This window comes from Octodon degus, unplaced genomic scaffold, assembly GCF_000260255.1.
Source record: "Octodon degus isolate 3935 unplaced genomic scaffold, OctDeg1.0 scaffold00191, whole genome shotgun sequence".
In the NCBI taxonomy this organism is placed as follows: Eukaryota; Metazoa; Chordata; class Mammalia; order Rodentia; family Octodontidae; genus Octodon; species Octodon degus.
This window is the reverse complement of record NW_004524767.1, coordinates 3,810,382-3,832,862: the sequence shown is the minus strand read 5'-3', so window position 1 is coordinate 3,832,862 and position 22,481 is coordinate 3,810,382. Positions and strand designations below refer to the sequence as shown.

Below are 22,481 nucleotides of genomic sequence, written 5' to 3'. Positions count from 1 at the left end.
ATTTGGATACTGTTTACTTTTATGTGATACATTCAGTGAAATCAACTAAAATATACACTTATTCTCTAATATAACTATGTGCAATTTTATTCATATACATCTACACACAAATTTGAATTTAATTTCTATGAGTATTCTTTATAGTAGATGTTTTCTTTTCCTTTTTGTCTGATATTGAGGCTCAATATAGTTATTAAGCTACCCACAGACTGGCATAGATTTTGATACAACATATTTACATAAATATTTAGGACATTATCTAGCTCTTCAAAGGACATGCATCATTTAGCCAGAGAGCTGAAACATATATGCAGATGATTACAAAATTAAGACTTTTGATTTGAATAAGACCTTTTAACCAAAAGAAAGAACATGATAGGTTCTCAAATATTCTCATACAGTGTAGGCAGAGCACTTGAGAATGAAAGACGACTTCCAGGCAAGGTGGGAAGCAACTGTCTCCTGGGGTAGATACAATGTGAAAAGATTTTAAGGAGCTAACAAGAGAAGGTCATGAATATGAGAGTGTACATTGCAGAGAAAGAAGCAACATGGGCATACAACTAGAAGGTAGAGTAGTGACATTAAAAATAATATCGAGGAAAAAATAATATAGAGGAAGTCTTAGCATACAAAGAGTTAATTTGAAATATAATTATATAGTTGTCACCACTTACCCTGTTCAATTCCTGTTGTAAATTTTACCTGTGTTAATTCATACTATCTCTACAATAACAAAATGATAAGACAATTACAATTGAGGATGTTTAAGTCTTGCCAAATCTCATAGGAGCTTAGAGCAGAACCAAACTTAAAGTAGAATCACTAGACCATAGTTCCTGTTTTTAATCAGTACATGATATGGGCTTCTGTGAGAGTAACGATGATCAGACACCGCTGAAAATACCATATCTCAACTCGTTCCAGAAGGTAGACCAGCTGCCTGCAGAGCATTCATTTACTCTGGGTAGCAAGAAGGCATAGTGAGAGTTTATTTTTAGCAAGTTAAATTTAGAAGCCAGGTAAAGGAAGACATGAAGGCATAAAGTTTTTAAAAACTTTGCTCACACTTATTACTAAGTACTGCAGTTGCTTGTATATTACATGATGAGATTCTTAGGAAATGTTCTTCATTTTTTTCTTTTTCTTTTATCTTTTTCAGAGAAGGAATTTCATCATTTATTAGTCTCGTCTCAGACTCCTGGTTCAGTTTGTAGTCTCCTAAGCTGGTGAGTATACAGTAGTTGCTCCCAGCTTTCAGGGCCAGTCACTGCCCATGACTGTGGATCCCCTTGGAAGCGCTTCTACAGAAACGAAATGCAGTCAAACTTCACTCCGCATTTTATCTTACTGTACCTGTGACCATATTTTTCACATTATATCTTCTTTGAATACTACCACACCTTTATATCAGGACATAAGTGTTGTACAATATTTTTTGTTTCTTTTAAAAATTATAATTTTGTCTTCTGCCTACTATTTTTTTTTGTTTCCCACCTTTGTTTAGAAACATTTTTTTCCTACTAACTCATCAGAATACCCTTTTCACTCCAGCAATGTCCTCTATGAGTTATCATGATGAGAAGAATATGGGCATGTGTTCAACTTGAGGAGGGAACATCTCTGTGTTCTGATGTTATTACAGGTTATTTTGTTCCTTTACTACACTGGGCTAGAAGCATCTTAACAGGAGTTGTGCATATTCTTGAAACACAGAAAACAACAATTTCTCATTAAAGTAGACTGATTCAATTTTTTTTTCTTCTATTTGGTACAGGGTCTCACTGTGTAGTGTGGACCCCTAGTGATTCTTCTGTTTTCAACCTCCCCACGGCTGGGATTATAGGCATGTGCCATGACATCAGGACTTGTTGGCCAGTTCAGTGCACCCAGGGGCAGGGCCGACATGGCATGTGGTACCAGGGATCAAACCCTAATCCCTGCACTTGCCTAAGCAGGTGCTTAGTCTGATGAGCTGTTTTGCTGGCCCCAAAATTTCAATCACTCACTCACAGGGAACTTTCTACTGTGGTAAATTCTTAAGATATGACAGGAATCCGATTCCTATTTGTAACCCACTACACATGAATTGAGAGTTGGGAATCCTTATAGACGAGGTAAGTGTTCTGTTATGCTTCCCCTTTTTACCGAAAAAAAGTTATTTTGTTGTCCATATTTAAGTCAAATGGAATAAATGTACATTAAACATATCCAGATTACAGTGAGAACATTATTAAGTGCATAGAGCATGTACACATATTTTGACAAATATATTTCAAAACATAATTAATAGAAACTAGAAGCAAACAAAAGCTTGGAATGAAGTTGAGGAAGTTATGTTGAAAGGGAAGAAATAAATAAAAATACAAGGAATGAAAAAATAATAATTGGACTAAAAAAGCAAATTCTTTATTATATGACTGGAGGACAGCTCAGAATGCATCATTGGAAGGCATCGACTACACAGCCAATTTTACAGGGCATTGGAAATTTTAAAAGAGATTTATAATTCTAGATATCCTGAGTGAAAACTAGACTTAACAGCAACAACAGAATTCAGTCTCAAGGATCTCTGCCAGCTTCTGAGGCAGCTGTCTTCCCTAAGACATTAAAATATTTTAAGTAAAAATGAATAAAATAAGTCATCTGGCTACTGAATTCCTTAAAAGGTGGCAGGGCACATATGGTTACAGAAATCTTATGAAATGTTAAACTTCTATCCCTTAATTTTGAAGTCATTATCTTTCTTTTTTAATATTGTTTAATGTATTTGGTACAGGGTTTCACTACGTAGCTTGGATCCATAATGATCCTCCTTTTTTATCCTCCCCAGTGCTGGGATTATAGAGATGCACCACCACGCCCAAACTCTGTGATGGCTCAGCCCACCCTAGCAGTGAGGCTGGCACAGCATGTGGTGCCGGGGATCAAACCGTGGTCCCTGTACTTGCCTAATCTTGCCTAAGCAGGTGCTTTACTCTGCTGAGCTATCTGGCAAGCCCTAGAAAATGATTTTTAACAGATCGTTTATGTTACTGTTGATTTTTGATAAGGAGTGCTAAAGAAAACAGCAACTGTGCTTGTATTTCTGAAAACATGAGCTTGCCTAAGCAGGAGCTGAGTCCACTGAACTATCTCACCAGCCCTTAAAGTCATTATTTCACTAGTATAAGAAGTAGAAAAGCAAGTAGAAAAAAAAGTTGATACTTTCCCTGCACTTAAAACAATCTTTATATTCTGGCATTGAACTCATAGTAAGATCAAATAATGAAATAACAATAAAAATTATTTTAAAAAGTCCTCATGATGTAGACAGACACTTACTTTTAGTCACAACACCTTCTAAGTGGATGATGTTGGGATGGTCGAACTGTCCCATGATGCTTGCTTCTCCTAGGAAGTCCCTGCGTTGCTTTTCAGTGTAGCCTACTTTCAGGGTCTTGATAGCCACAGGTAGTTCTCTCTTCCCTGGAAGTTTCAAACGCCCACTACAAACTTCACCAAATTCACCTTGCGAGACAGACAGGGGGAGAGAGAGCCATGAACTCACCAGAAGCTGTTATGCTAATAGTGTTGTAATGCACTTGTGGGGTATTAAGCCTTAGAGATAAAAAAGGTAAAAAGGGATCAAAGCTTCACCATCAATCTTAAGATCAACCCATCCAGAAGGTTACAGGAAAATATGATCAATCACATCTCACTTAGGAAGTAAGCCAACTATGAAATATTAAGAAACATTTGGCATTAAAGTAGGATTAGAGGGGGCCTGGGAGATAGCTCAGTAGAGTAAGTGCTTCCCTGGCAAGCACGAGGGTCTGAGTTCAATCCCTGGTTCCATGAAAAAAATAAGTAAATAAAAATAAATAAATAAATTAAATAGCATAGGATTAGACATATTAGATTCTGTACTTCCAATGAGTTGAAGGTCAAGGCTAAACACACTGTTCTACCTGCTCCAATAACTCTTTCGATGGTGATACAGGCTGCTTCAATCTCCTTGGCAAATTCATGGACAGCTTGGTTGGGGTCTTCATAGGTATGTGGATCAATATAGGTTCTTACTCCAGGCAGTTTAACTATAAAAATAAGTAGGAATTGAAATTCAAGTTATGGTGGACAAACAAAATTATAAACTTAATTAACATGCTAGTCTGGTTTACATCTCTAATTCCTAGAAACAGCCAAGCTGCAAGGACAGGTGGTCTCCTGAGTTAGGAGAACCATTTGTACAATTAGATCACTTTCACAATTTAAAACACCTGGATGACTGGCACACACAAGAAATGTGTTTGATGACATATAAATAAATATATCTTTTAATGATAATATTCACAAAGTTGGTCCCTAAGAGACTTGGAGAACATTTTACTTATGAATAAGGACAATGAAATGCCAGTGGTTTATTTGCTGGTGTACCATCTGCTTGACTTAAATATCAACACAGATTATTAATGTCAAGTCTTCACAAGACATTTAAAATATTAGTGGTACGGTGCAGTTAGACTGGTTAGAAGTCAAAAGAACAAGAGAGATCTACTTCTCACACTGTTTCTGTTACTGTACAACTTTCAAAGAGACTTTTATGTTCCCTGAGCCTTGGTTTTTCACTTTGAAAACCACAAATATCATCCTGATAGTGCTTTTTGACAATAAGCCATATTAATGCAGGGACAAGAAGATAGCATCTATGCTTTTCAGCATACCATGGTCATGGCAGGTTGGCAAAAACAAAAGAAATTAATTTATTTGGCAAATCAACATACTTTGTACTCTATGAGAAAATGGACATACTAAAATACCATAATTAGGACTCATTGAAACCAATTTTAAGCTCATGATTATTAAGACCTGAGTTTATGCATGTCTTAAAAATGTAGTCCTTTTTAAGTCATTTGAACAAAGGCTGCTGCCACAGGATCCTTTGAGGGAAATTCCCATTATATGCTAGAAGAAGAAACAGAAATTTTACGCGTTTAACCTGGCTGTGTGATTTTAATGAAAGATTTCTACTCTCTATGATGCTAGGAATTAGAATAAGCATGGAAATTGGATTTGGAATATAATAGCTTTTGTATTGAGGAAAGGTTTTTATTTAAATGACTATAATGAAAATATTTTTAAAGAACTGAAGGAAACATGGGGCTTTGCCACAGCCAATCACCAATGTCTACACCCACAGGCTTTGGAAGAATGTGTTAACAGACACTTGCTTTGTAACACAATATTTTTGGCAGTTATAATAAATCCTCTACCCTGAAAACAAGTAACAATAATATTTTTGTAAGTTATTATAAATACTCTAGCCTGAAAACAACAATGAAGCCTCCTCTTTTTGTTTGTTTCTTTTTCTTTTGTACAGTTTGCTTACTGTGCCCATTATGAAAATGCATCTTTTCCTCTTCGGGGTCCTGCTTTGCTTTGCTGTAGCCACAGCGCCTGGAACAAAGCAAGTCACAATTAGCCACCTCTGAAAGTGGTGACCCGATCGCACCAAGCCCAGATGCAGAAACACAAGTGAAATTGCTGCAACCCTGAGCTGACTTTCATGCTGCTAATAAGAAAAACCACTGATCCTCCCCCTGAATGAAAGGCCACTAATCCTCACTTTCAGCGAAGACTCTTGTCTAGATTTCACCGAGTCAGAAGCCTTCCAAAACAACTTTTGAAGTTCTCTTCCCCAGAAGAGATACATAGACCTTTCTCTGTAGCCTTTCTCTCTTCCCTCCTGACTCCCAAGTCGAGGTCACGGTGTCTCTCAGGTTGAGCTGCCCAGCTTATGCCTCTGCTTTCGTGGTCTCTGACTCCTGCATCCTTCCTGAACATTTTTCCAGCTTGGAGTCTGGCTTTCACTCCACTCTACCCAGATCTCTGTGGAATTCACCACAACTGGCACCACTTCTATACTTCTCCAAACTTTCTTTCCTTCTTCATCAGCTAATTGGCTTGTCCTTGCAAAATGCTTTCTCTCTGGACAAACATCTGCTTGCTAAGGATCACTGATAGCAGCTTAACTTCTAATCCAGTGACTCTTAGTTTTATTCATGATATATTAAAGTCGTTATTTTTCTGCTGCACATCCAAAGATCTGCATGTATTTCTCATATTCCTCTGTTCCATCCAACTTCCATCAATTTATTGAATAACTTTTACCCATTATATTGATTTTAGATACATTTTTAAGAGATATTCCATTGATATTTCAAATTCAATGGACCTGTGAAATAAATGAGTATATTTTTTCTTTTTTTTCACCATTTTCTCTCTTCCACTTTTTCTTGTTACTAACACCACCATGGCCTGGAGACCCAACCATTGATCTTTTATGCTTCTCAACAAATTAGTTATCAGAGTTCAAGCATTTTGCAGTGTACACAGTCCAGTCCAGCTCTTCTTTTTCATTAGCTCCACTACCTCCTCAATGAAGGCCTAATTATTTTTCATGTGGATTGCTATAAGATCCTTCAAAATGATAAACCCTCTCTCCCTCCTGTAGTTCCTTTCCCCAATTTTACTGTATCATAGATTTAGATAAGGCACTGTACACATGATATTTTTCTATTGAATTAGCTTCCTACTATAAAATCTTCAATATCATAAAGCAGCAAAAATTCCTGAATATCACTCTAACACATTTCCTGCATCACCTCCTTCAGGTATACTACATTTTTTTTCTACAGTCACCAAGATATTTCACATACTTCCATCCTTATAAGTTCATTATCTAAGAACATTCTAACAAACTCCAGTTAGCAAAGTTCAGTTAAATTTTTTTCCTTTTCTTCTTCCCAGCTTAATAAAAAAAAAATTCTCTTCTCTGAATACCTCTTGGATGGTATAATTTCCACTCTATGGTGTCGTACCATCAGCTGAGTGTTTTTAAACTCACCACTTGTATTGCTAGCTTCCAGAAGGACCGTAACCAGTACTCATGTATAAATTCCAGTACTGACTTAGCACTTGTTTCAAAGTTGACTTTAAAAATACCTATTACATCGATGAATGAATAAATGAATGAGTGAATGGTATTTTGATTGTGTCTACACAGACAGGGGTTTGGTAAAGGACTATGCTGATGAATACTGAATCGATGTACATGATTAGCCATGTAACATTCAATGACTGGCAATAATGAAAATACTTATTTCAGTGAAAGTTGAAGGAAGTGATTTTGCTATTCATAAGATCCCACCACAGAATTGAGTTCATTAAAATAAAATTTTCTTTTATTGCTGCAGTAAGCAAAGACAGTCAAATGGCAGGCTGACAAAGTATTTTCCTAACAAAGTTGTTTGAAAACAACTAGGAGTGTAAATGAAGTACCCAGTAGACATTTACCAACAGATAATTTCCTGGTTATATATTCTGGGATGATATTAGTATGATTTGATATGAAAAGAAAATATGCTTTATATTTTGTCATTTTTCTAGTGTGTATTTACTTATATATTACCACATTAACAAATTAACCTTAGAAAACTTTTTGGAAAACAAAATTATTTGGATCATGTTGAGGAATTTGCAATTTATTGGTGTGGCTATTAAATTTTTGAGTAGACATAAAATAATACACTGAATACATGTTATTTAGGAGAAATGATCCACAGCAGGAATCCAAAGGCTTTTTATTTGATTTGTTTGCTAATACTGTGCTTAGATGTGTTCTGTCATTCATAAGTCCTTAAGACACCTGCACTTACCTCATCACAGTGAAATGGACAGAAAAAACCACAGTTACGAAATTTCCCTGAAATTACATTTGATCTGTTCAGCTAAGATTTAAAGTGCTTTAATGCATTGTTCCTAATTTTTCTAGACATTATATTATTTTTCAGTTTTAATGCATGTTCCTCGAGAGAGAAGTTATTGGTACTTCTTTTTAATACTTTGCTAAATACCACTGTGGGACACTATTCTGAGGTGCATGTTATAAATAATACTGACAAAAGGCTTTGTTAGTAGAATTCTAAAGGGACCTAAGAGGTAGATGCATTCCTGCAGTTTAGATTAATAAACAAGCATTCCTGATACCATTAACTTTCTCAATTCTAAAAGAACCAAATGACAGACTTTATAAACAGTATACTGCAATAGCCACTGCCATTAAATAAGACTCTTAGATATTTAAATTCCATGCAAATTCCTCATGCGAAAATGGAAAGAAACCTGGATCTCATCTGCAAAAATGATTTGGGACTGCCTTACCAAAGAGCCGTTAATGCGGGACTATCTAGGGTGCAGGGCCACAGGGCCACGGAGGGAGTTATTAGGTCTGGAGCTCCGTAATGCATACGGCCACATGTCACATTAACGTATATAATTATGTTTGGACCCAGGAAAGCATCTTTAGAACATGCCTCAATGAGATACAGCAGGAGGAAGCGCGGCTAGCAGAGAGGCACTCCCGCTGTGGTGCCGCCTGCTTCCCTGAGCACGGGAGGGAAGCGCGCTCGCTGGTCGCCTCTGGACCCGGCCAGAGGCGCAGCTTTCATCAGTCAAGCAGTCAGTAAAGATGACCGCTCTACATAAATGATGTCTGCCAGTTTCTGGAAAAATTTTTTCTCACTGGAAAAGTTTCCTCATTTTATTTCATGCCACAATTCTAAGATACTTTCCAATTACTGTATTTAAAAATATATGCACAATATTTCTGGAGGAATCATCTTTTTCTCATCATGTATTTGCATGTTCTTTTAGAAAATGTGTTTTTATTTATTGTAATAGAAATGGACATTGGAAATTATATAAAAGCACAACTCATCTTCATTTATATTTATTAAAGTCCTAAAGAAATTCTTGTTAAATGAGTATAGTAATGACCTTATAAGTAATTAATGAATACATTTTCTCTGCCTATCCTAAGGTTGGGGGTAAATCACTCCCAACAATATTAACGCTATTTTAAAACTTTGGTTCCAGCACCACATGTAAATGTGAATATCTGAAATTTCCATAATGCATGAAACAGTCTACCATATTCTTTATGTATGGATGGAGGTGCCGGTGAAAATTGAATTCTGCTTATAAATTGAGGGTTTGATAACAAATTTAGGTTATAAGCGTTAATCATTGCAGAGCACAAGCATTGTGTAGTGGCAGTAATTTACCACAAGGCTCCAAGACACCTTATGAGCACTCAGCTTTTCCACTGGCTTAGGCTGCAGGTTTATTTCTTTTAATTTTGACCTATGTAAGGAGGGACAGGACACAGTGGGGCAGGGGGAGAACGGTACTGCATTCTGACCTCTTTCCAAGAACGAGTACCTACATTGTTAGTTTCTTTGGAAGCAGCCACATCTGTATTTTGCCTCTATTTTCCAGATTAATTAAGAAACACATTTCCCCAAGCAAAGCTGTTCAAAGAGCATCAAAATACAGCAAACAATACTATATAAGAATTTTGCTCACAGAAAATACAAACATTGAAGTTAGCTTCATTTAGAACATTTCTTCATACATTCACACTACTTTTTTCTAAACTAAAAATGACTTCCTCCATTGCATAATATTCTACTTAATGCCTTTTATGATTGGCATTCTGAAAATATCTTGTGGATTTTGAGGAAATACTTCTGCCCACTTGTGCACTTCAAGACTGTCTTCAATTAAAAAAACAGAATATAGTTTAAATAAAAGCTTGGAGGCTGGGGCTTTAGCTCAGTGGCACAGTTGGTTGCCTGGCAAGTGCAAGGTCCTGAGTTTAATATCAATCAATCAATCAATCAATCAATCAATAAATAAATAAATACTTAACTATGCCTCATAAAATATAGACTCACATCAATATTAAGTTATTAATATATGTAACACAGACTGTAAATAGATTAAAGTTTGTTCTAGGAGACAGCATTCTTCCATGAATATTGGACAAATTATTTTAGGGTGTCTGCTAGCAGAACCTTAGGACTCTCCTTTCTAGTTTCCTTATTTATAATACGAGGGTACTAGATTTGAAGTTCTCCGTAGATTTAAATAGACAAAATCACAGCCAATCTGTTATTACATGTTGGAAATTTTGAATCACTCTTCACATGTAGTCCTATGAAGACAGCAAAATGCTTCCTGAATAGCAGGATTATACTGTTAAGTGTAACAGCAGAACAAGAGCATTGCTTTCAGAGCCACCATTCCACATTCCATCAAGTTTCCTCCTACTGTCATAGAGGGTCATTTCTTGTTGATTTTCAACTATTTTGTGGATGTCCATAGCATTTCTTAAAGTAAACTTGGATATTGTTTCCTGCAATCTAAGATTCTACAATTATTAAAGAAAGGGGTACTAAGATCAACTCATACATTTAACTTAACAAGCCTTCAATTGAATTTAATATACTCTCCATTTATTTTAACCGTCACTCACATTTATGTCCCTGTAAGTACCTTAAGTGAGTAAAATTATTACAAAGTATGATGTTCTTGTTTATGTCACTTTTGTGCACGATAGGGGGAGAGTGCTTATGTTTTCTTAGCAGGCATCACATAAGGATAATTTTTAAAAATCTGTATCTGGAAAGTATTTATGAGGATATGTCTTTCCTACTTCACCTGTGAGATACTTACAGTTTACATAAGAAAAGTTTTTTTTCTTGAAAAAGACTAATATTTCAAATAATTCATGATCTGTTTCACCAGAAAATTTTTATTTTTGATTTCTATATTATGAGAATTTTTAATATCTACATTAAATGAGCTATAATTCACCTCTATGTCAATATTTATTTTTTAAGTAAGAAAGTTAATATTTAAGAATTGAATGGTTTTCTACATAAGATAGACAAATGAATGAAATAATCACTAAGGATTTCCAGTTTTTAAATACTGAATTCCTTTTGTCTTTCCCGCTAAGAAGTAGTAAAATATATGAAAACATTGGAATGTATAAAAAATAATGAAAGAAAGAAATAATATAATGTGTGTTGGCTTTTAAGAAATGCCAAGATCAACTATTACGGTATATGGGTTGTTTCAGGTGGACTTATACTAAGTATTATTCTGTAAACATCATTGATTTTTGTAATCAGAAATATAAGTGATTATTCAGGTATAAATGATAATATTACTTTAGAAATTAAATTTATATCATTTTATATTTTATTAAGTTTACTTTAATATAAATAAAAGCTAAACATAGAATGTAAATACAGAAGTTATTTACATGAAAATAATTCAACATTTCTTGCTTATAAAATATATCTTTACCAAAGTGAAGCAATGATCTAGTCTCAAGTGATGGCATGAAAGGAACAGACATTCTTTCCTGATGAAGATAACTCTGCTAAAAATGAGGGAAATCTTGGAATACTGGGCTCAAAATCTGGGCCTGAGCTTCATTCAGTAGCTTCTGCCACTGAGAATACAGTCAAAGCAGAACTGTTTGAAAAACTAGCTTAATGTCTATGTATGGAGGACATAATAAAGCAGCTAGTCCCAGTGATGAGGTGCAATTTGAGATCAAGGAACAAAGATGACAACGTGTGACTACAAATTTATTTTTGTACATGGTGCATCACACCATGGAGAAATGATAGAGCATGGCTTTCTGTTGGGAAATAAAGTCAACAAAACTCAGAACCTCAGCACTTTGCAGAGGTTTGGACATAGCAGGACCACAGATCTAACAGAAGGTATAAAAATCTCATGTCCTCAGAGTTCATTTCCACAAAGTAAATCAAGGTATTTCTACCAGCCACTGAGGGGCAATGAGCACTTGTAATGTGTATGCATCAGATTCTATTAAGGTCAAAACTAATCACACATACATTCATGAGTGAAATTCAAGAAATAAACAAGAGTACAAGATTGAAAATGTTTACAAATCTCTGCTCTATAATTAATTGCAAAAATGTCTGCTCATAAGAGATGATGATGATAATGTTCTTTGAAAATTATTTGCATAGTAATTGACAGGTATGATCAAGCATACAAAATAGGCAGCAAGGTTTCAGATTTCCCAGTTCATCTATAAATCTTCCAGCGAAGACTCAGCATTTTATTGAGTACCTAAGATCATGTGTAGCTAACTAGTCTTTACACACACACACACACACACACACACACACACTCACACACTCACACAAAGTACCCATGAGTGAAACCAAACATGCATTTCCTACTCAATTCCTGAAATTATTTGAGAAAAGATTTTAGGAAAAATATTATTTTTGGTTTTCTTGTGAATTCTTTGCAAAGAAAGTACTTTCCCACTTTCCTTTTTTCCAACTAAAGTGTAGAAAAATAGTACTTTAAAAATTAAGTATTTCAATTTTGATGTAGGGCATCTTTGTTAAGTCTTATGCTTATAAATCTTCACATTCACACTTAAATCTCTGAAACTTATTTAAACGTAGGTTTGGGTGTCAAGCTACATTTTAAAAAAAAGTAAATTTTACCTATTCCACTTCAGCGATAATTTATCTCTTATAGCAACTATATTTAAGACTGATGTTGAATAATCAATTTTTCATTTGTTGTAGCGCAGTAAAATGACAATGTAAAATCACAATTTGTGCTATAGAAATGCCTAGTTTCAGCTTTTATTTGTCTTTTCACTAAACCTCTATGCATACAAGAATTTCCTATATAAGTTAAATAACCTGGAAAAAATCTGTACTTTCCTAGTACCTTCAAGACTCTGTGCAAATACAAACTTTCAAGAGGTTGAGAGAAACACTTCTGAATGCCACCAGTCTGTGTCATCTCTGAACATCTCCAGCATCCATTGCATGACGCTCCACAGGAACACACAGTGCACAGTCAGCCACTCAACCAGGAGTTTAAATCAACCCGAATTAATCTATAACCATACAAAATGCCACCATGGAACCTTGCTATTTTCTAAAATGCATTTTAAGCGATTTTTCATGGTAAATTTTGACTAAAAATAAAAGACTGGTTCTTCAAAAATTTAGTCTCTTTAATCTACAGAGTAATCACTTGGAGTGTTTCACTTCTTAATTGGTAGCTCACTATTGTGTATAAGTCTCTGTAGATCTGTAAATAAGATTTTCTCATCCTATATTCCAGCCCTTGGTGTCACAGTTATTACACAGATACATATTTCAATTTTCATTTATAAACAATTAAGACTATCCTATTTAAACACTGATTATATAGATGCACTTTTTAACATCAGTGGTATCAAAATAGGAATATCACTTCAGATATCTGAAATAATTCAAAGTTAATACAATGACATAAACCATTTAAAATTACATGTGGTTTAATTCATCAGTGCCACATGTATCCGTAATGATTATGACAGTAGAAGATCCCAGTTGTCCATTATGGTCATTGCATGGATCTGGGAGACACAAAAGGTGACTTAACCTTGACAGAAGTAGCATTTTCACTTCAATGTGTGACATGGATTTTGCTGAATGGAACAACAGAAACAGTGACATGTTAAATGTAGAACAGATGCTACACTCTTACAGCTTCCTAGCTGAAATCAGAACCACATGAGAGCCTCAGAACATAAGTACGAATGCTTGACACAGGGATGGCATGCTAGATGCATAATATCTTACTTTCAGTAATCCACTCTGGAATCACTGGTTAATATTAACCTTCAGGCACCATTTTCATTTCCTCACTGGGAAAGTGTACCGCGTGCACCGAGTGTTAGAACGCACACACATGGAGAAAGCAAAGATGCTGGCGGTCACACAGGGCGGTGGACATCACAGAGGAGTGAAAGCGGGAGGGAACACTAACCATATTAGGCTTGGATGGGCAACAGCGCACAGGGAAGAAGCCCTCCCACAGCCGCATTCGCAGCAACTGAAAAGCAAACAAGAGAGCCCAAGATAAGAGATCCCACTCCCTCAACGACAGCATACAGACACTGCGGATTTCACTCAGGTGTCCGCTTTGCCTTGCAAAGGCAACACCCTTCAATTCATACAGCAAATTCTTTCACAGTGCCTTTTACTTAGGAAACATGCTATGGACTTAGGAAGTACTGAGTTGTACCAGACAGTGACTTTTACTTTACTTAAAATTTGGATTCAGTTACAAGTATGAGGCAATGCATTTGAATTAACTGTATGCAAGTAACACAGATGTATAAATAAAGAAGTATGCTCACCTAAATATCTTTCTCCAGTAATTCCCTCAAAATTTATGTTTGCAAGACTTTCAAAATAGCCCTATGACAACATAGTTTGCAGGTTCTCCGCAAGTTTATGGTGAGAAGGTTTGATTCATTAGATACACTGAATTTATTTATGTCAGTGGTACAACTTACAGTTTATTAATTTTTTATGCTTATGTGGTGTTTCCAATCACTTATGGAAGGTCAGCAATTTAAATTTATAATTCCATATTTTAAAAATACACTTCCAAATATTTTCAGAGCTTTAGCTATATAGAAAAAGCAAACTATAATACATGTACTTCTCTGGATATGTCAATGCTGAAGATTCATTTTAATTTTGCACATATTCTTAGAAATCTAGATAAAACAGAGTAAGTTGTTAAAGAAAATACATTCTTGATTGAAGCCACACAGTCTGAGGGCAGAATACAGCATGTAAATAATTACATGAATTATTTTATTTTTTGTGAATAGTATATCTATGTAAAGTGGTTTGAAAAGAACTTTAATGTGACCTCAGTAATGACACCATACATTAGCAAATTTTGTCATTGGATGAAAATCTGTACATTGTGACCTTATGTGAAATGTACTCCATTTCATTGTAAACAAGGTGAAAATATATTGTAAATATCCAGTAAATTTTCAAGCATTACTGAAGGCAGATAAATGTTCCAAATCAAATTATAATGGATCTTTTGCAAAGGAAAGATAAACTTTTTTTTAAGCATTAGCCCATGGGCCCAATCTAGCTTACTGCATGTTTTGGTAAATACAGTTTTACCATAACATGTGTATATTCACACTCATTACATGTTTATGAATTTTTTTATTTATGCTGCTATGTTGTGATAGAAAAGTTATTATTATTATTATTATTATTATTATTATTATTATTATTATTTACTGGGGATTAAACTCAAAACCTTGTGCTTGCCAGGCAGGTGCTTAAGCTGCTGAACTGTCTTCCCAACCCTATGAGAATATATATTAAAGAACATGACCAATGATTATTTTCACCATAGATGTAACGAAAGTCAGATTTCACTTTATTAAAATACTCTGAAAAAGTATTTTAGAGTAGGTAAGACATCTATCAAATATCTGGATAGATCATAAAATTTGCTTTATATTTATTTCAATAGTATCTTAAAGAAGTACTGACATCTTTAAAGGTTAACTTTCAGGGCCAGTGAGATAACTCAGTGGACTAAGCACCTGCTTAGGCAAGTAAAGGGACCAGGGTTCGATCCCTGGTCGCACATGCTACACCAGCTCCGCCCCTAGGTGTGCTGAGCCTGTGACTGAGTCTGGGCGTGCGGGCACATGACTGTAATCCTAGGACTGGGGAGGCTGAAAACAGGAGGATACCCATGAGTCTGAGCTATGTAGTGAGACCCTATGCCAAGTACATTAAAAAATAAAGAGGTAAATATAAATAAAGGTTGATTTCCATTTTTTTCTCTCCTAGCACTAGGACAAGGGGTAAGCAAATCATACCACATGAGCCATGAGCCAATCTGGCTTACTGCTAGATTGGTAACACAATTCTACTGGAACGGGAACACTTACTACTGGTTTGCAGTTTACTGCTGTTAGGATAGAGCTGAGAGGGTGGTACACACATGCTCTTGTCTGAAAAGTTCAAGCACTTACTACTTGGCCCTTTAAACAAGGCTTTTCCTCTTTTCTTAGGCTACTGATTTCTTGTGATAATGAGTACTTATTCTGTATTTTTTCAGTTTGCACATAATGAATGACAGCGCTTCATTATATTATGATTTTTATCTGTAAGACAATTACCTCGGTGTGCCGATATCTACTAACATAGAGGAGGTTGGTATGGATGCATTAATTATATGCATGTGGCTCCATAAGTAATAAATATTACTTGTTGACAAGAGTACATCAGTTGCATTTTAGTGAGAAAAAATGCTGAAGTGATCTCATAAAGTACAAATGTCCCACTGTGTCAAAGCTTATAAACTTATACAATATTTTGCTTGGGAAAGCAATAATGGCACTGTGATTGGGTATAATGTAATAGGATATCAGTGCTCTAGTAGTCAAGAAGCACATTAATAATTCTAAAACTAATAACATTTTACTCAGTCTCATAAATATATAAATGTATATATATACACACATATGTGAGCAATGTATCTTGTGTTAGTATATAAATTGCACATACGTGCTCTCACACACATAAAATACAAATACAAATGCACTCACATGCAATTTACTTTTTAAAAATTTTATGCCTAAAGAATCTAAATCTTCTTACCTATTATTAGAATTTTGCCATATTATTTGAATAAAACTTAAATAAAAATGTGAACCTATGTAAAACATAAACACATACAGCTTTCCTTTTTCTAAATTACTGTTTCCAATAGGGTACTGACATATTCTCTAACACTTTTAATGTGCCTGAATAAGTTATCTTGAGTAACTTAGTTAACATCTCTAGCTCTCTGGTAGTAGGTGTAGCATAACAATAATAGATCTTATTCTCATAAATTTTCTAAAACTAGAGAAAGAGTACACCTGTTTACCTTTGATTATTCTCTACCACATACACTTTGGGAAAGGCAAGAACTGTTACTTTTAGTAATATGATAATCAATGTGGTAGAATAGGCTCTTATTATCTCAGAGGAATTGATTTCTCATGATCCATATGACACTACTATGATAAATGTTCCCATTTATCATATAGCAAAGTGACTAATTACATGCAGATCAATTCATTTAATTACAGAATGATCAATGAAATTTTAAAAATCACCAAATATATTTTCCAATATACATATAGCAATCAAGGTATACTGTAAATTAATGTGCTATTAGGAACATTAAGCTGAGCTTCCTTCTCTGTGGACCTCTGAAGTAAAATAACAATATATCAAATGTGTTTCAAAAGAACCTCTGGGGATGCTGCCACGGTAGATGATATAGATAAAGAATAAGATTTTTCTCTAATCAATAAATATTCATATGAGCACAAGTTGAAAATGCTTATAAGCATCAGAGACCATTTAGAAGTAGAAGCCAGTAAGCACTAGAAATAGCAGCCAACCTAATCTGTGTGCTCTCCAGTTCAACACAGGGACCTCTCCACTGTCTTTATATTTTAACTCCGGGGTCTCCAATGAACCACATGCAGCTATGACAAGATCATTACCATCCAAGTTTTGAATAGTTCAGCCCTTTCAGGATTATTATCAAACGCTGTTGGTTTCTGTTTTAACAAAATACTTTGATTTGTCCTTCAAAAGATTAAAATAGGATAACAGAAACCTTCCAGGCCCAAAAAGGATTGAAATCAAATTACCTTGGCCAAGACTTACAGAGAATAGATCGATATATGTATGAGGTGTGTCGGCGTAACACAGTGCCCCTCCTATCACACAAGCTGATGATACCTCTGGGGAAGAGATAGTCAGCTATTCTAGATCAGAGAAGCAAGGCTGCAAGCTGGATAAATGATCACTTCAATTCTTAAGCAAGCATTCATCCAAGTGAATAAGAAAAACAATGAGATGTCACTAGACATATAAGAGAAAAACAAAAAGTAATTTCACAAAAGAAGAACTTTAATTAGGTTGAAAATGTTTTTACTTCACTTGCTAAAAAGTTTCTGTGAAACTAAAAGGTGATATCATTTACCCACTTAAAGTAAAACAACGATAGAGATGGTATTTATTGCTGGCTGCAGAAAGCAACAGAAGTAGAGTCATGTAATGCAGCTGGTGACCCTGCACATTGGCAGCAGTCACCTACAAAATACTACTGAACCTTCCCGGACTTATGGTGGCTTGGCTGACACATTTTCAGAAGAGATACACGTTTAATAAAACCATACTTTGAAGCTTGATTTTTTTTCTGCAGGCTACTAATGAGCTTCATACTCCTCTTTCCCAGTGCTTGGCTGAAGTAGCCAACCACAGCCTCTGCCAGCCAGGTGACAGGATGGTACATGACATGCTTGGCAGCACACAGACCTAGTTGCTAAGTCATGATGCTCTCCAGTTAGCAATGATAGGTGCATTCGGGACTTTGGATGCTGTCAATTTACAGTGGGCTAACTGGGAAATAATCCCATTGAAAGTTGAGAAGCATCTACACATCAGAACCTATCAAAGAGCAATCAGTGTTCTCTCCAACATCATCCTGTTGCAAAATAATTAACATCATGGAGTTTGCAGTTAAACCAGGTGGAGTCCTGGATACATTCCTTATGATATTGTACATTGGTGTAAAGTAGTTATTGATGAAAATGAGATAATAGCTATTTGCCTCATATACTATACAAAGCACAACCATAGGCTATATAACTTTGCTTTCAAGAATAGAAACCTGGATGGAAGGTCTCGATATTTCTTAGCCCTTGGAGTCAGCAGTTAAAACATTTTATGCATAACAACTTTGACTTGGGAGCAAAAAGTGGATGTAAGTAATATACGTAATGCTGCACATAGATTTTAAAGGAAGTAAATTACACTTTTTGAATAAAATATATTTATGGAGCATATGAAGAATGAAAATAAATATGGCTAGATCATAACATTGTAATTAGACAAAAATTAGTAGAAGAAAATAAAATGATGGCACAAAATGTACCAGAACTTGTAGAGCTGCTGTTTCTGGAGTGTACATCAATTATGTAATTCTTTTAAGTTTCTCTGATTCAAATTATTTTTTGTAGTTTCATTTTATACCTTTAAAACCTTGAATGAAGTATTCAAATAACTCCAATTATGATATTTACTCAAATACACAGTTATTCAGACATGATTGATTTTAAAATGATAGAAAAGAACAGTGGATATAAATAATAGCAATAGCAAAAGATATCAGAGGACCTGAGTCATTTGTAATTAATACTGAAAATGTTAGTGGCTGCATACATAGGGAGTACCTATGTCTTTTTGCCTCACTCATATGCTGGTATCCTAACTCATGAGGTAACAATGTTAGCAGAGGGCTTCTTCAGAAGATGATGTCATGATGAAACCAAGGCCTTAGATATGTGTGAAAAGACACAAAGTTCTCTCCTTTTGAGTTTATTAGGCTGTGGAAGAAAAGCCGTCTACAGGCTGGAAGAACATCCACACCATGAACTAAACCTGTGTCTTGGGTTGGGACTTCTCAGCCTCCAGAACTGTGAGAAATACATTTTTGTTGTTTCTAAGCCATCTAGTCTTTGTCATTTTTATAGAAGTTTGAACGAATGATAAAAATATCTGTGGAATCTTTGGATACATTAAAAATATCCCAAATATCCTTAGCAATCATTGAGAAAGAAATGAAAAGTGCAATGATGACACATGTGGGTCAAGCTCAAAGTTTTAGTTACAAAGGCATAAAATCATTGCCACCTCACAAATATAAATAATGCTAACTGGTCAAAAAGATCTGCTTCTCTCTATTCTTCCCATTCCTCCTTCTCCTTTCCTCTTCCTGGTTTTCCTTCTGAGTGTGTTTTTGAGTATTTTCAAAAGGAATACTCTACAAGAACACGTGCTAGGATACCTATGTATAATCCAATCATATCCACTTCCATGTGCTGGGATTCATGCGTGCAGTACTCAACCCCTCATCTCAGCAATCAGCTGGGATGAATAGGTGTACCCAGCCTTCTAGCCCCTGTTCTGGTTCTTCACTTCCTACTTTCTAGACAGTGTTTCACCTCTTCCAAGAAATGGCCAGTACTCCTTTCCCTCGGAGACTTTCTACAGAAACTGGACAGTGTGAGATGAGCCTTGGCCGATGAGGCTCAAACCTAAGCCTGGTAGCGTGTGTCCTGTTTATTCCTGAAGTTGCCTATTTCAGGCCTGAAATGTGCTATTACAGTATTCATTGTAAGTCTGGCAATTCCGGGATTCAGGGAGAAAGCGACTTTCTCACATAGGGACTCATAGCTACTTATAGATAAGAAAGAATTTGACACCAATGACAAACTTAAGAATCTCTCTCATTTCAGAGCTTAGTAATAATTTATTACAAATCTGATTACTGTGTTTCATAATGAACCACATAGAATATAGCACTTACAAAGGTCACCAGCAGCCAGTGTGCTCTGCCTTTGCTTGGTGACCGCCCTCCTACTGTGGCTCCACACGCTTGCCTACTTCTACTTAGCTAGCTTCACTCACCAAGCCTGTTTCTACTTCTACTTTCCATAAATGTAAACTTGCTACCCCAAAACAAAAAGGTTATCATTTATTATATCAAAATATACATTTTTTGTTTTTAAGGCATTAAGAATAGCATATCTTAAAAATATTCAATGACACAAACTCCTTTATGTCCCTGAAATGTATGTTTAAAACAAAGATTAATCCATATGTAAACAATTAAAATAAAACTAAAATAAGGCATGTAATTTTCTTTTTTCTATGTATTTGGTACAGGGTCTACAAGGCATATAGGCTCTCACTACATAGATCGGAATCATAGTGATCCTCCTGTGGTCAGCCTCCCAAGTGCTGGGATCACAGGTGCTTGCCATTATGTCCAGTCTCAATCACTGTCTCAGCGAGTCCCCAGGACAGGGCTGGCACAGCACATCAGGATTGAACCCCAGCTGCTGCACTCTGCCTGAACAGGTGCTTTAGTCTGCTGAGCTATCTGGCCAGCCCTAATTTTCTTGTATTAAACTAAACAAACAAACAAACAACAACAAAAAAGGGTGAGGTGTGCTTTCCTGTTATGTAAGGGGCCTTGGTGTGGGGTCCACCCCAACTACAGGAAAGAAAAGAATTACAAACCTAAGTGTTTCATAATTAGATACTCCTTTGATTTAAAGTTGTATAAACATGCAAATAAAGCTATTGCCAGTAAGATAGAAATCAGAAATTATCCTTATTACTTGCTCTGAAAACTACTATTAAGGCATAAAAGTACCCAACTAAATGAAAGCAGAACAAACAAACAATTAAAAAATGCTTGAAGTAAGAAATATTTACACTTTCACTGCCTTTTTTTCTGAGCTATGCTTCATGATGATTCTCTGAGTGTACTTCATTTAATCATTCTAATAATTATAACATATGAGGCCCCTTCATAAATTCCATAAGGTAAAGGCATGTCTGCAGCTAGCAAATTTTCAAGAACATGATGGCTGTGATTTTTTTCTTTAGATTCACATTTGAACTCAAAATAAATTTCTACAATTATTAACTATTTGTGTAATTTTTTTGCTACAGTCATAGATAATATTATCTGCATTACTAGCAAATACTTACTGAGAATCTATGTGCTACTCTTTAAGAACAGAGAAATTATCTGATTTCCGTAAACACATAATACAGTGTTTCCAAAGCTAGCTACAGGTTATAATAAAGAGGAGTGATTTAAAAAACAAAGCAAAATGTTCAGACCTTACCTTAAACGATTAAAGCACGGGCTCTAATATTCACTTTTTCAAAACTATTCACTTTAAATTTTCGCTCTGTTGAGAACCATTGATCCAATAGTTAATAAAAAGCTGTACTAAGGTAATAGTCTTGGGGAAATTTACTTAAGGAGTAAAACTGGTAAGACTGATCATTAGCATATTAATGGTCTTCATACTAATAAAAACTTCTAAAGTACCTGGGGGTTCTTAAAAACAATTTGTTTTCTAGTAATTACTTTAAATAATTCTCTTGTAATTTATTTGCAAAGTTAATGTTTGTTGTCTACAAATGAGGACTGGTTTTACTAAGTAAGTTTTTTTTTTCCTGTCCTCTAATACCTTAAATGAACTTTTCCTCAATATCTACCAGATTTCTTTTAACTGTAATATAGCATATTTCAAGATATTTTTGCATTTTTATATCTCACTACTAGCAATTGTGATTTTGTAGGAGTCATAACACCTCACAAAAATGCTAGCCTATCTAAGTAGCTGAACTCGGCCTCTCGAACTTCTCTTCTAGGCTCCTGCACCGCAGACTAACACCCAGGCGGCTATTACTTACAGACTGGCAGGAGGCAGCCTGCAGGAAGCAGCGCCTGCTCCAACATGGAGGCCGTTTGTCGGTGACTTGCTGCAGAGCTAGGTTATAGCTGAGCACAGTCCGCTTGCCTATGCGTTCTCTGTGAACCATACACACATGCACTGCTCATAAAATGCATGAACCTACTATTACAAATTGCCATCTTCAGTGCAGGTGCTTAATTCACAGGTATCAGTATATATATAGATACTCAGGGTGAGAATCTTTCCAATTAACTGCTAGATTAAAAAAATCTTCTGGAGATTGTCAGGATCATTGCCTTGCCCATCTTCTACATATAACTGTATGGCTTGTCACTGTCATGTTTCGTTGCTCTTCTCCTTTCCCTCTCTTAATTAGTTAGTCCTCGAGTTCTTGCTTTCCTTTTACTTGTATTATACCTTT

General features: G+C 35.5%; 1 protein-coding gene across 1 annotated transcript in view; it reads right to left on the bottom strand.

Moving 5' to 3' along the window:
* The window catches only part of Epha5 (EPH receptor A5), a 330,177-nt gene that overhangs the window by 27,481 nt on the left and 280,215 nt on the right, over positions 1-22,481 (bottom strand). The window contains exons 9-12 of the mRNA XM_023704186.1: positions 13,711-13,776; positions 5,369-5,436; positions 3,951-4,076; positions 3,325-3,510 (exon numbers count right to left, since the gene is read on the bottom strand). Of these exons, the coding sequence (XP_023559954.1) occupies positions 3,325-3,510; positions 3,951-4,076; positions 5,369-5,436; positions 13,711-13,776 (446 nt within the window). The remainder of the gene's footprint in view (positions 1-3,324; positions 3,511-3,950; positions 4,077-5,368; positions 5,437-13,710; positions 13,777-22,481) is intronic.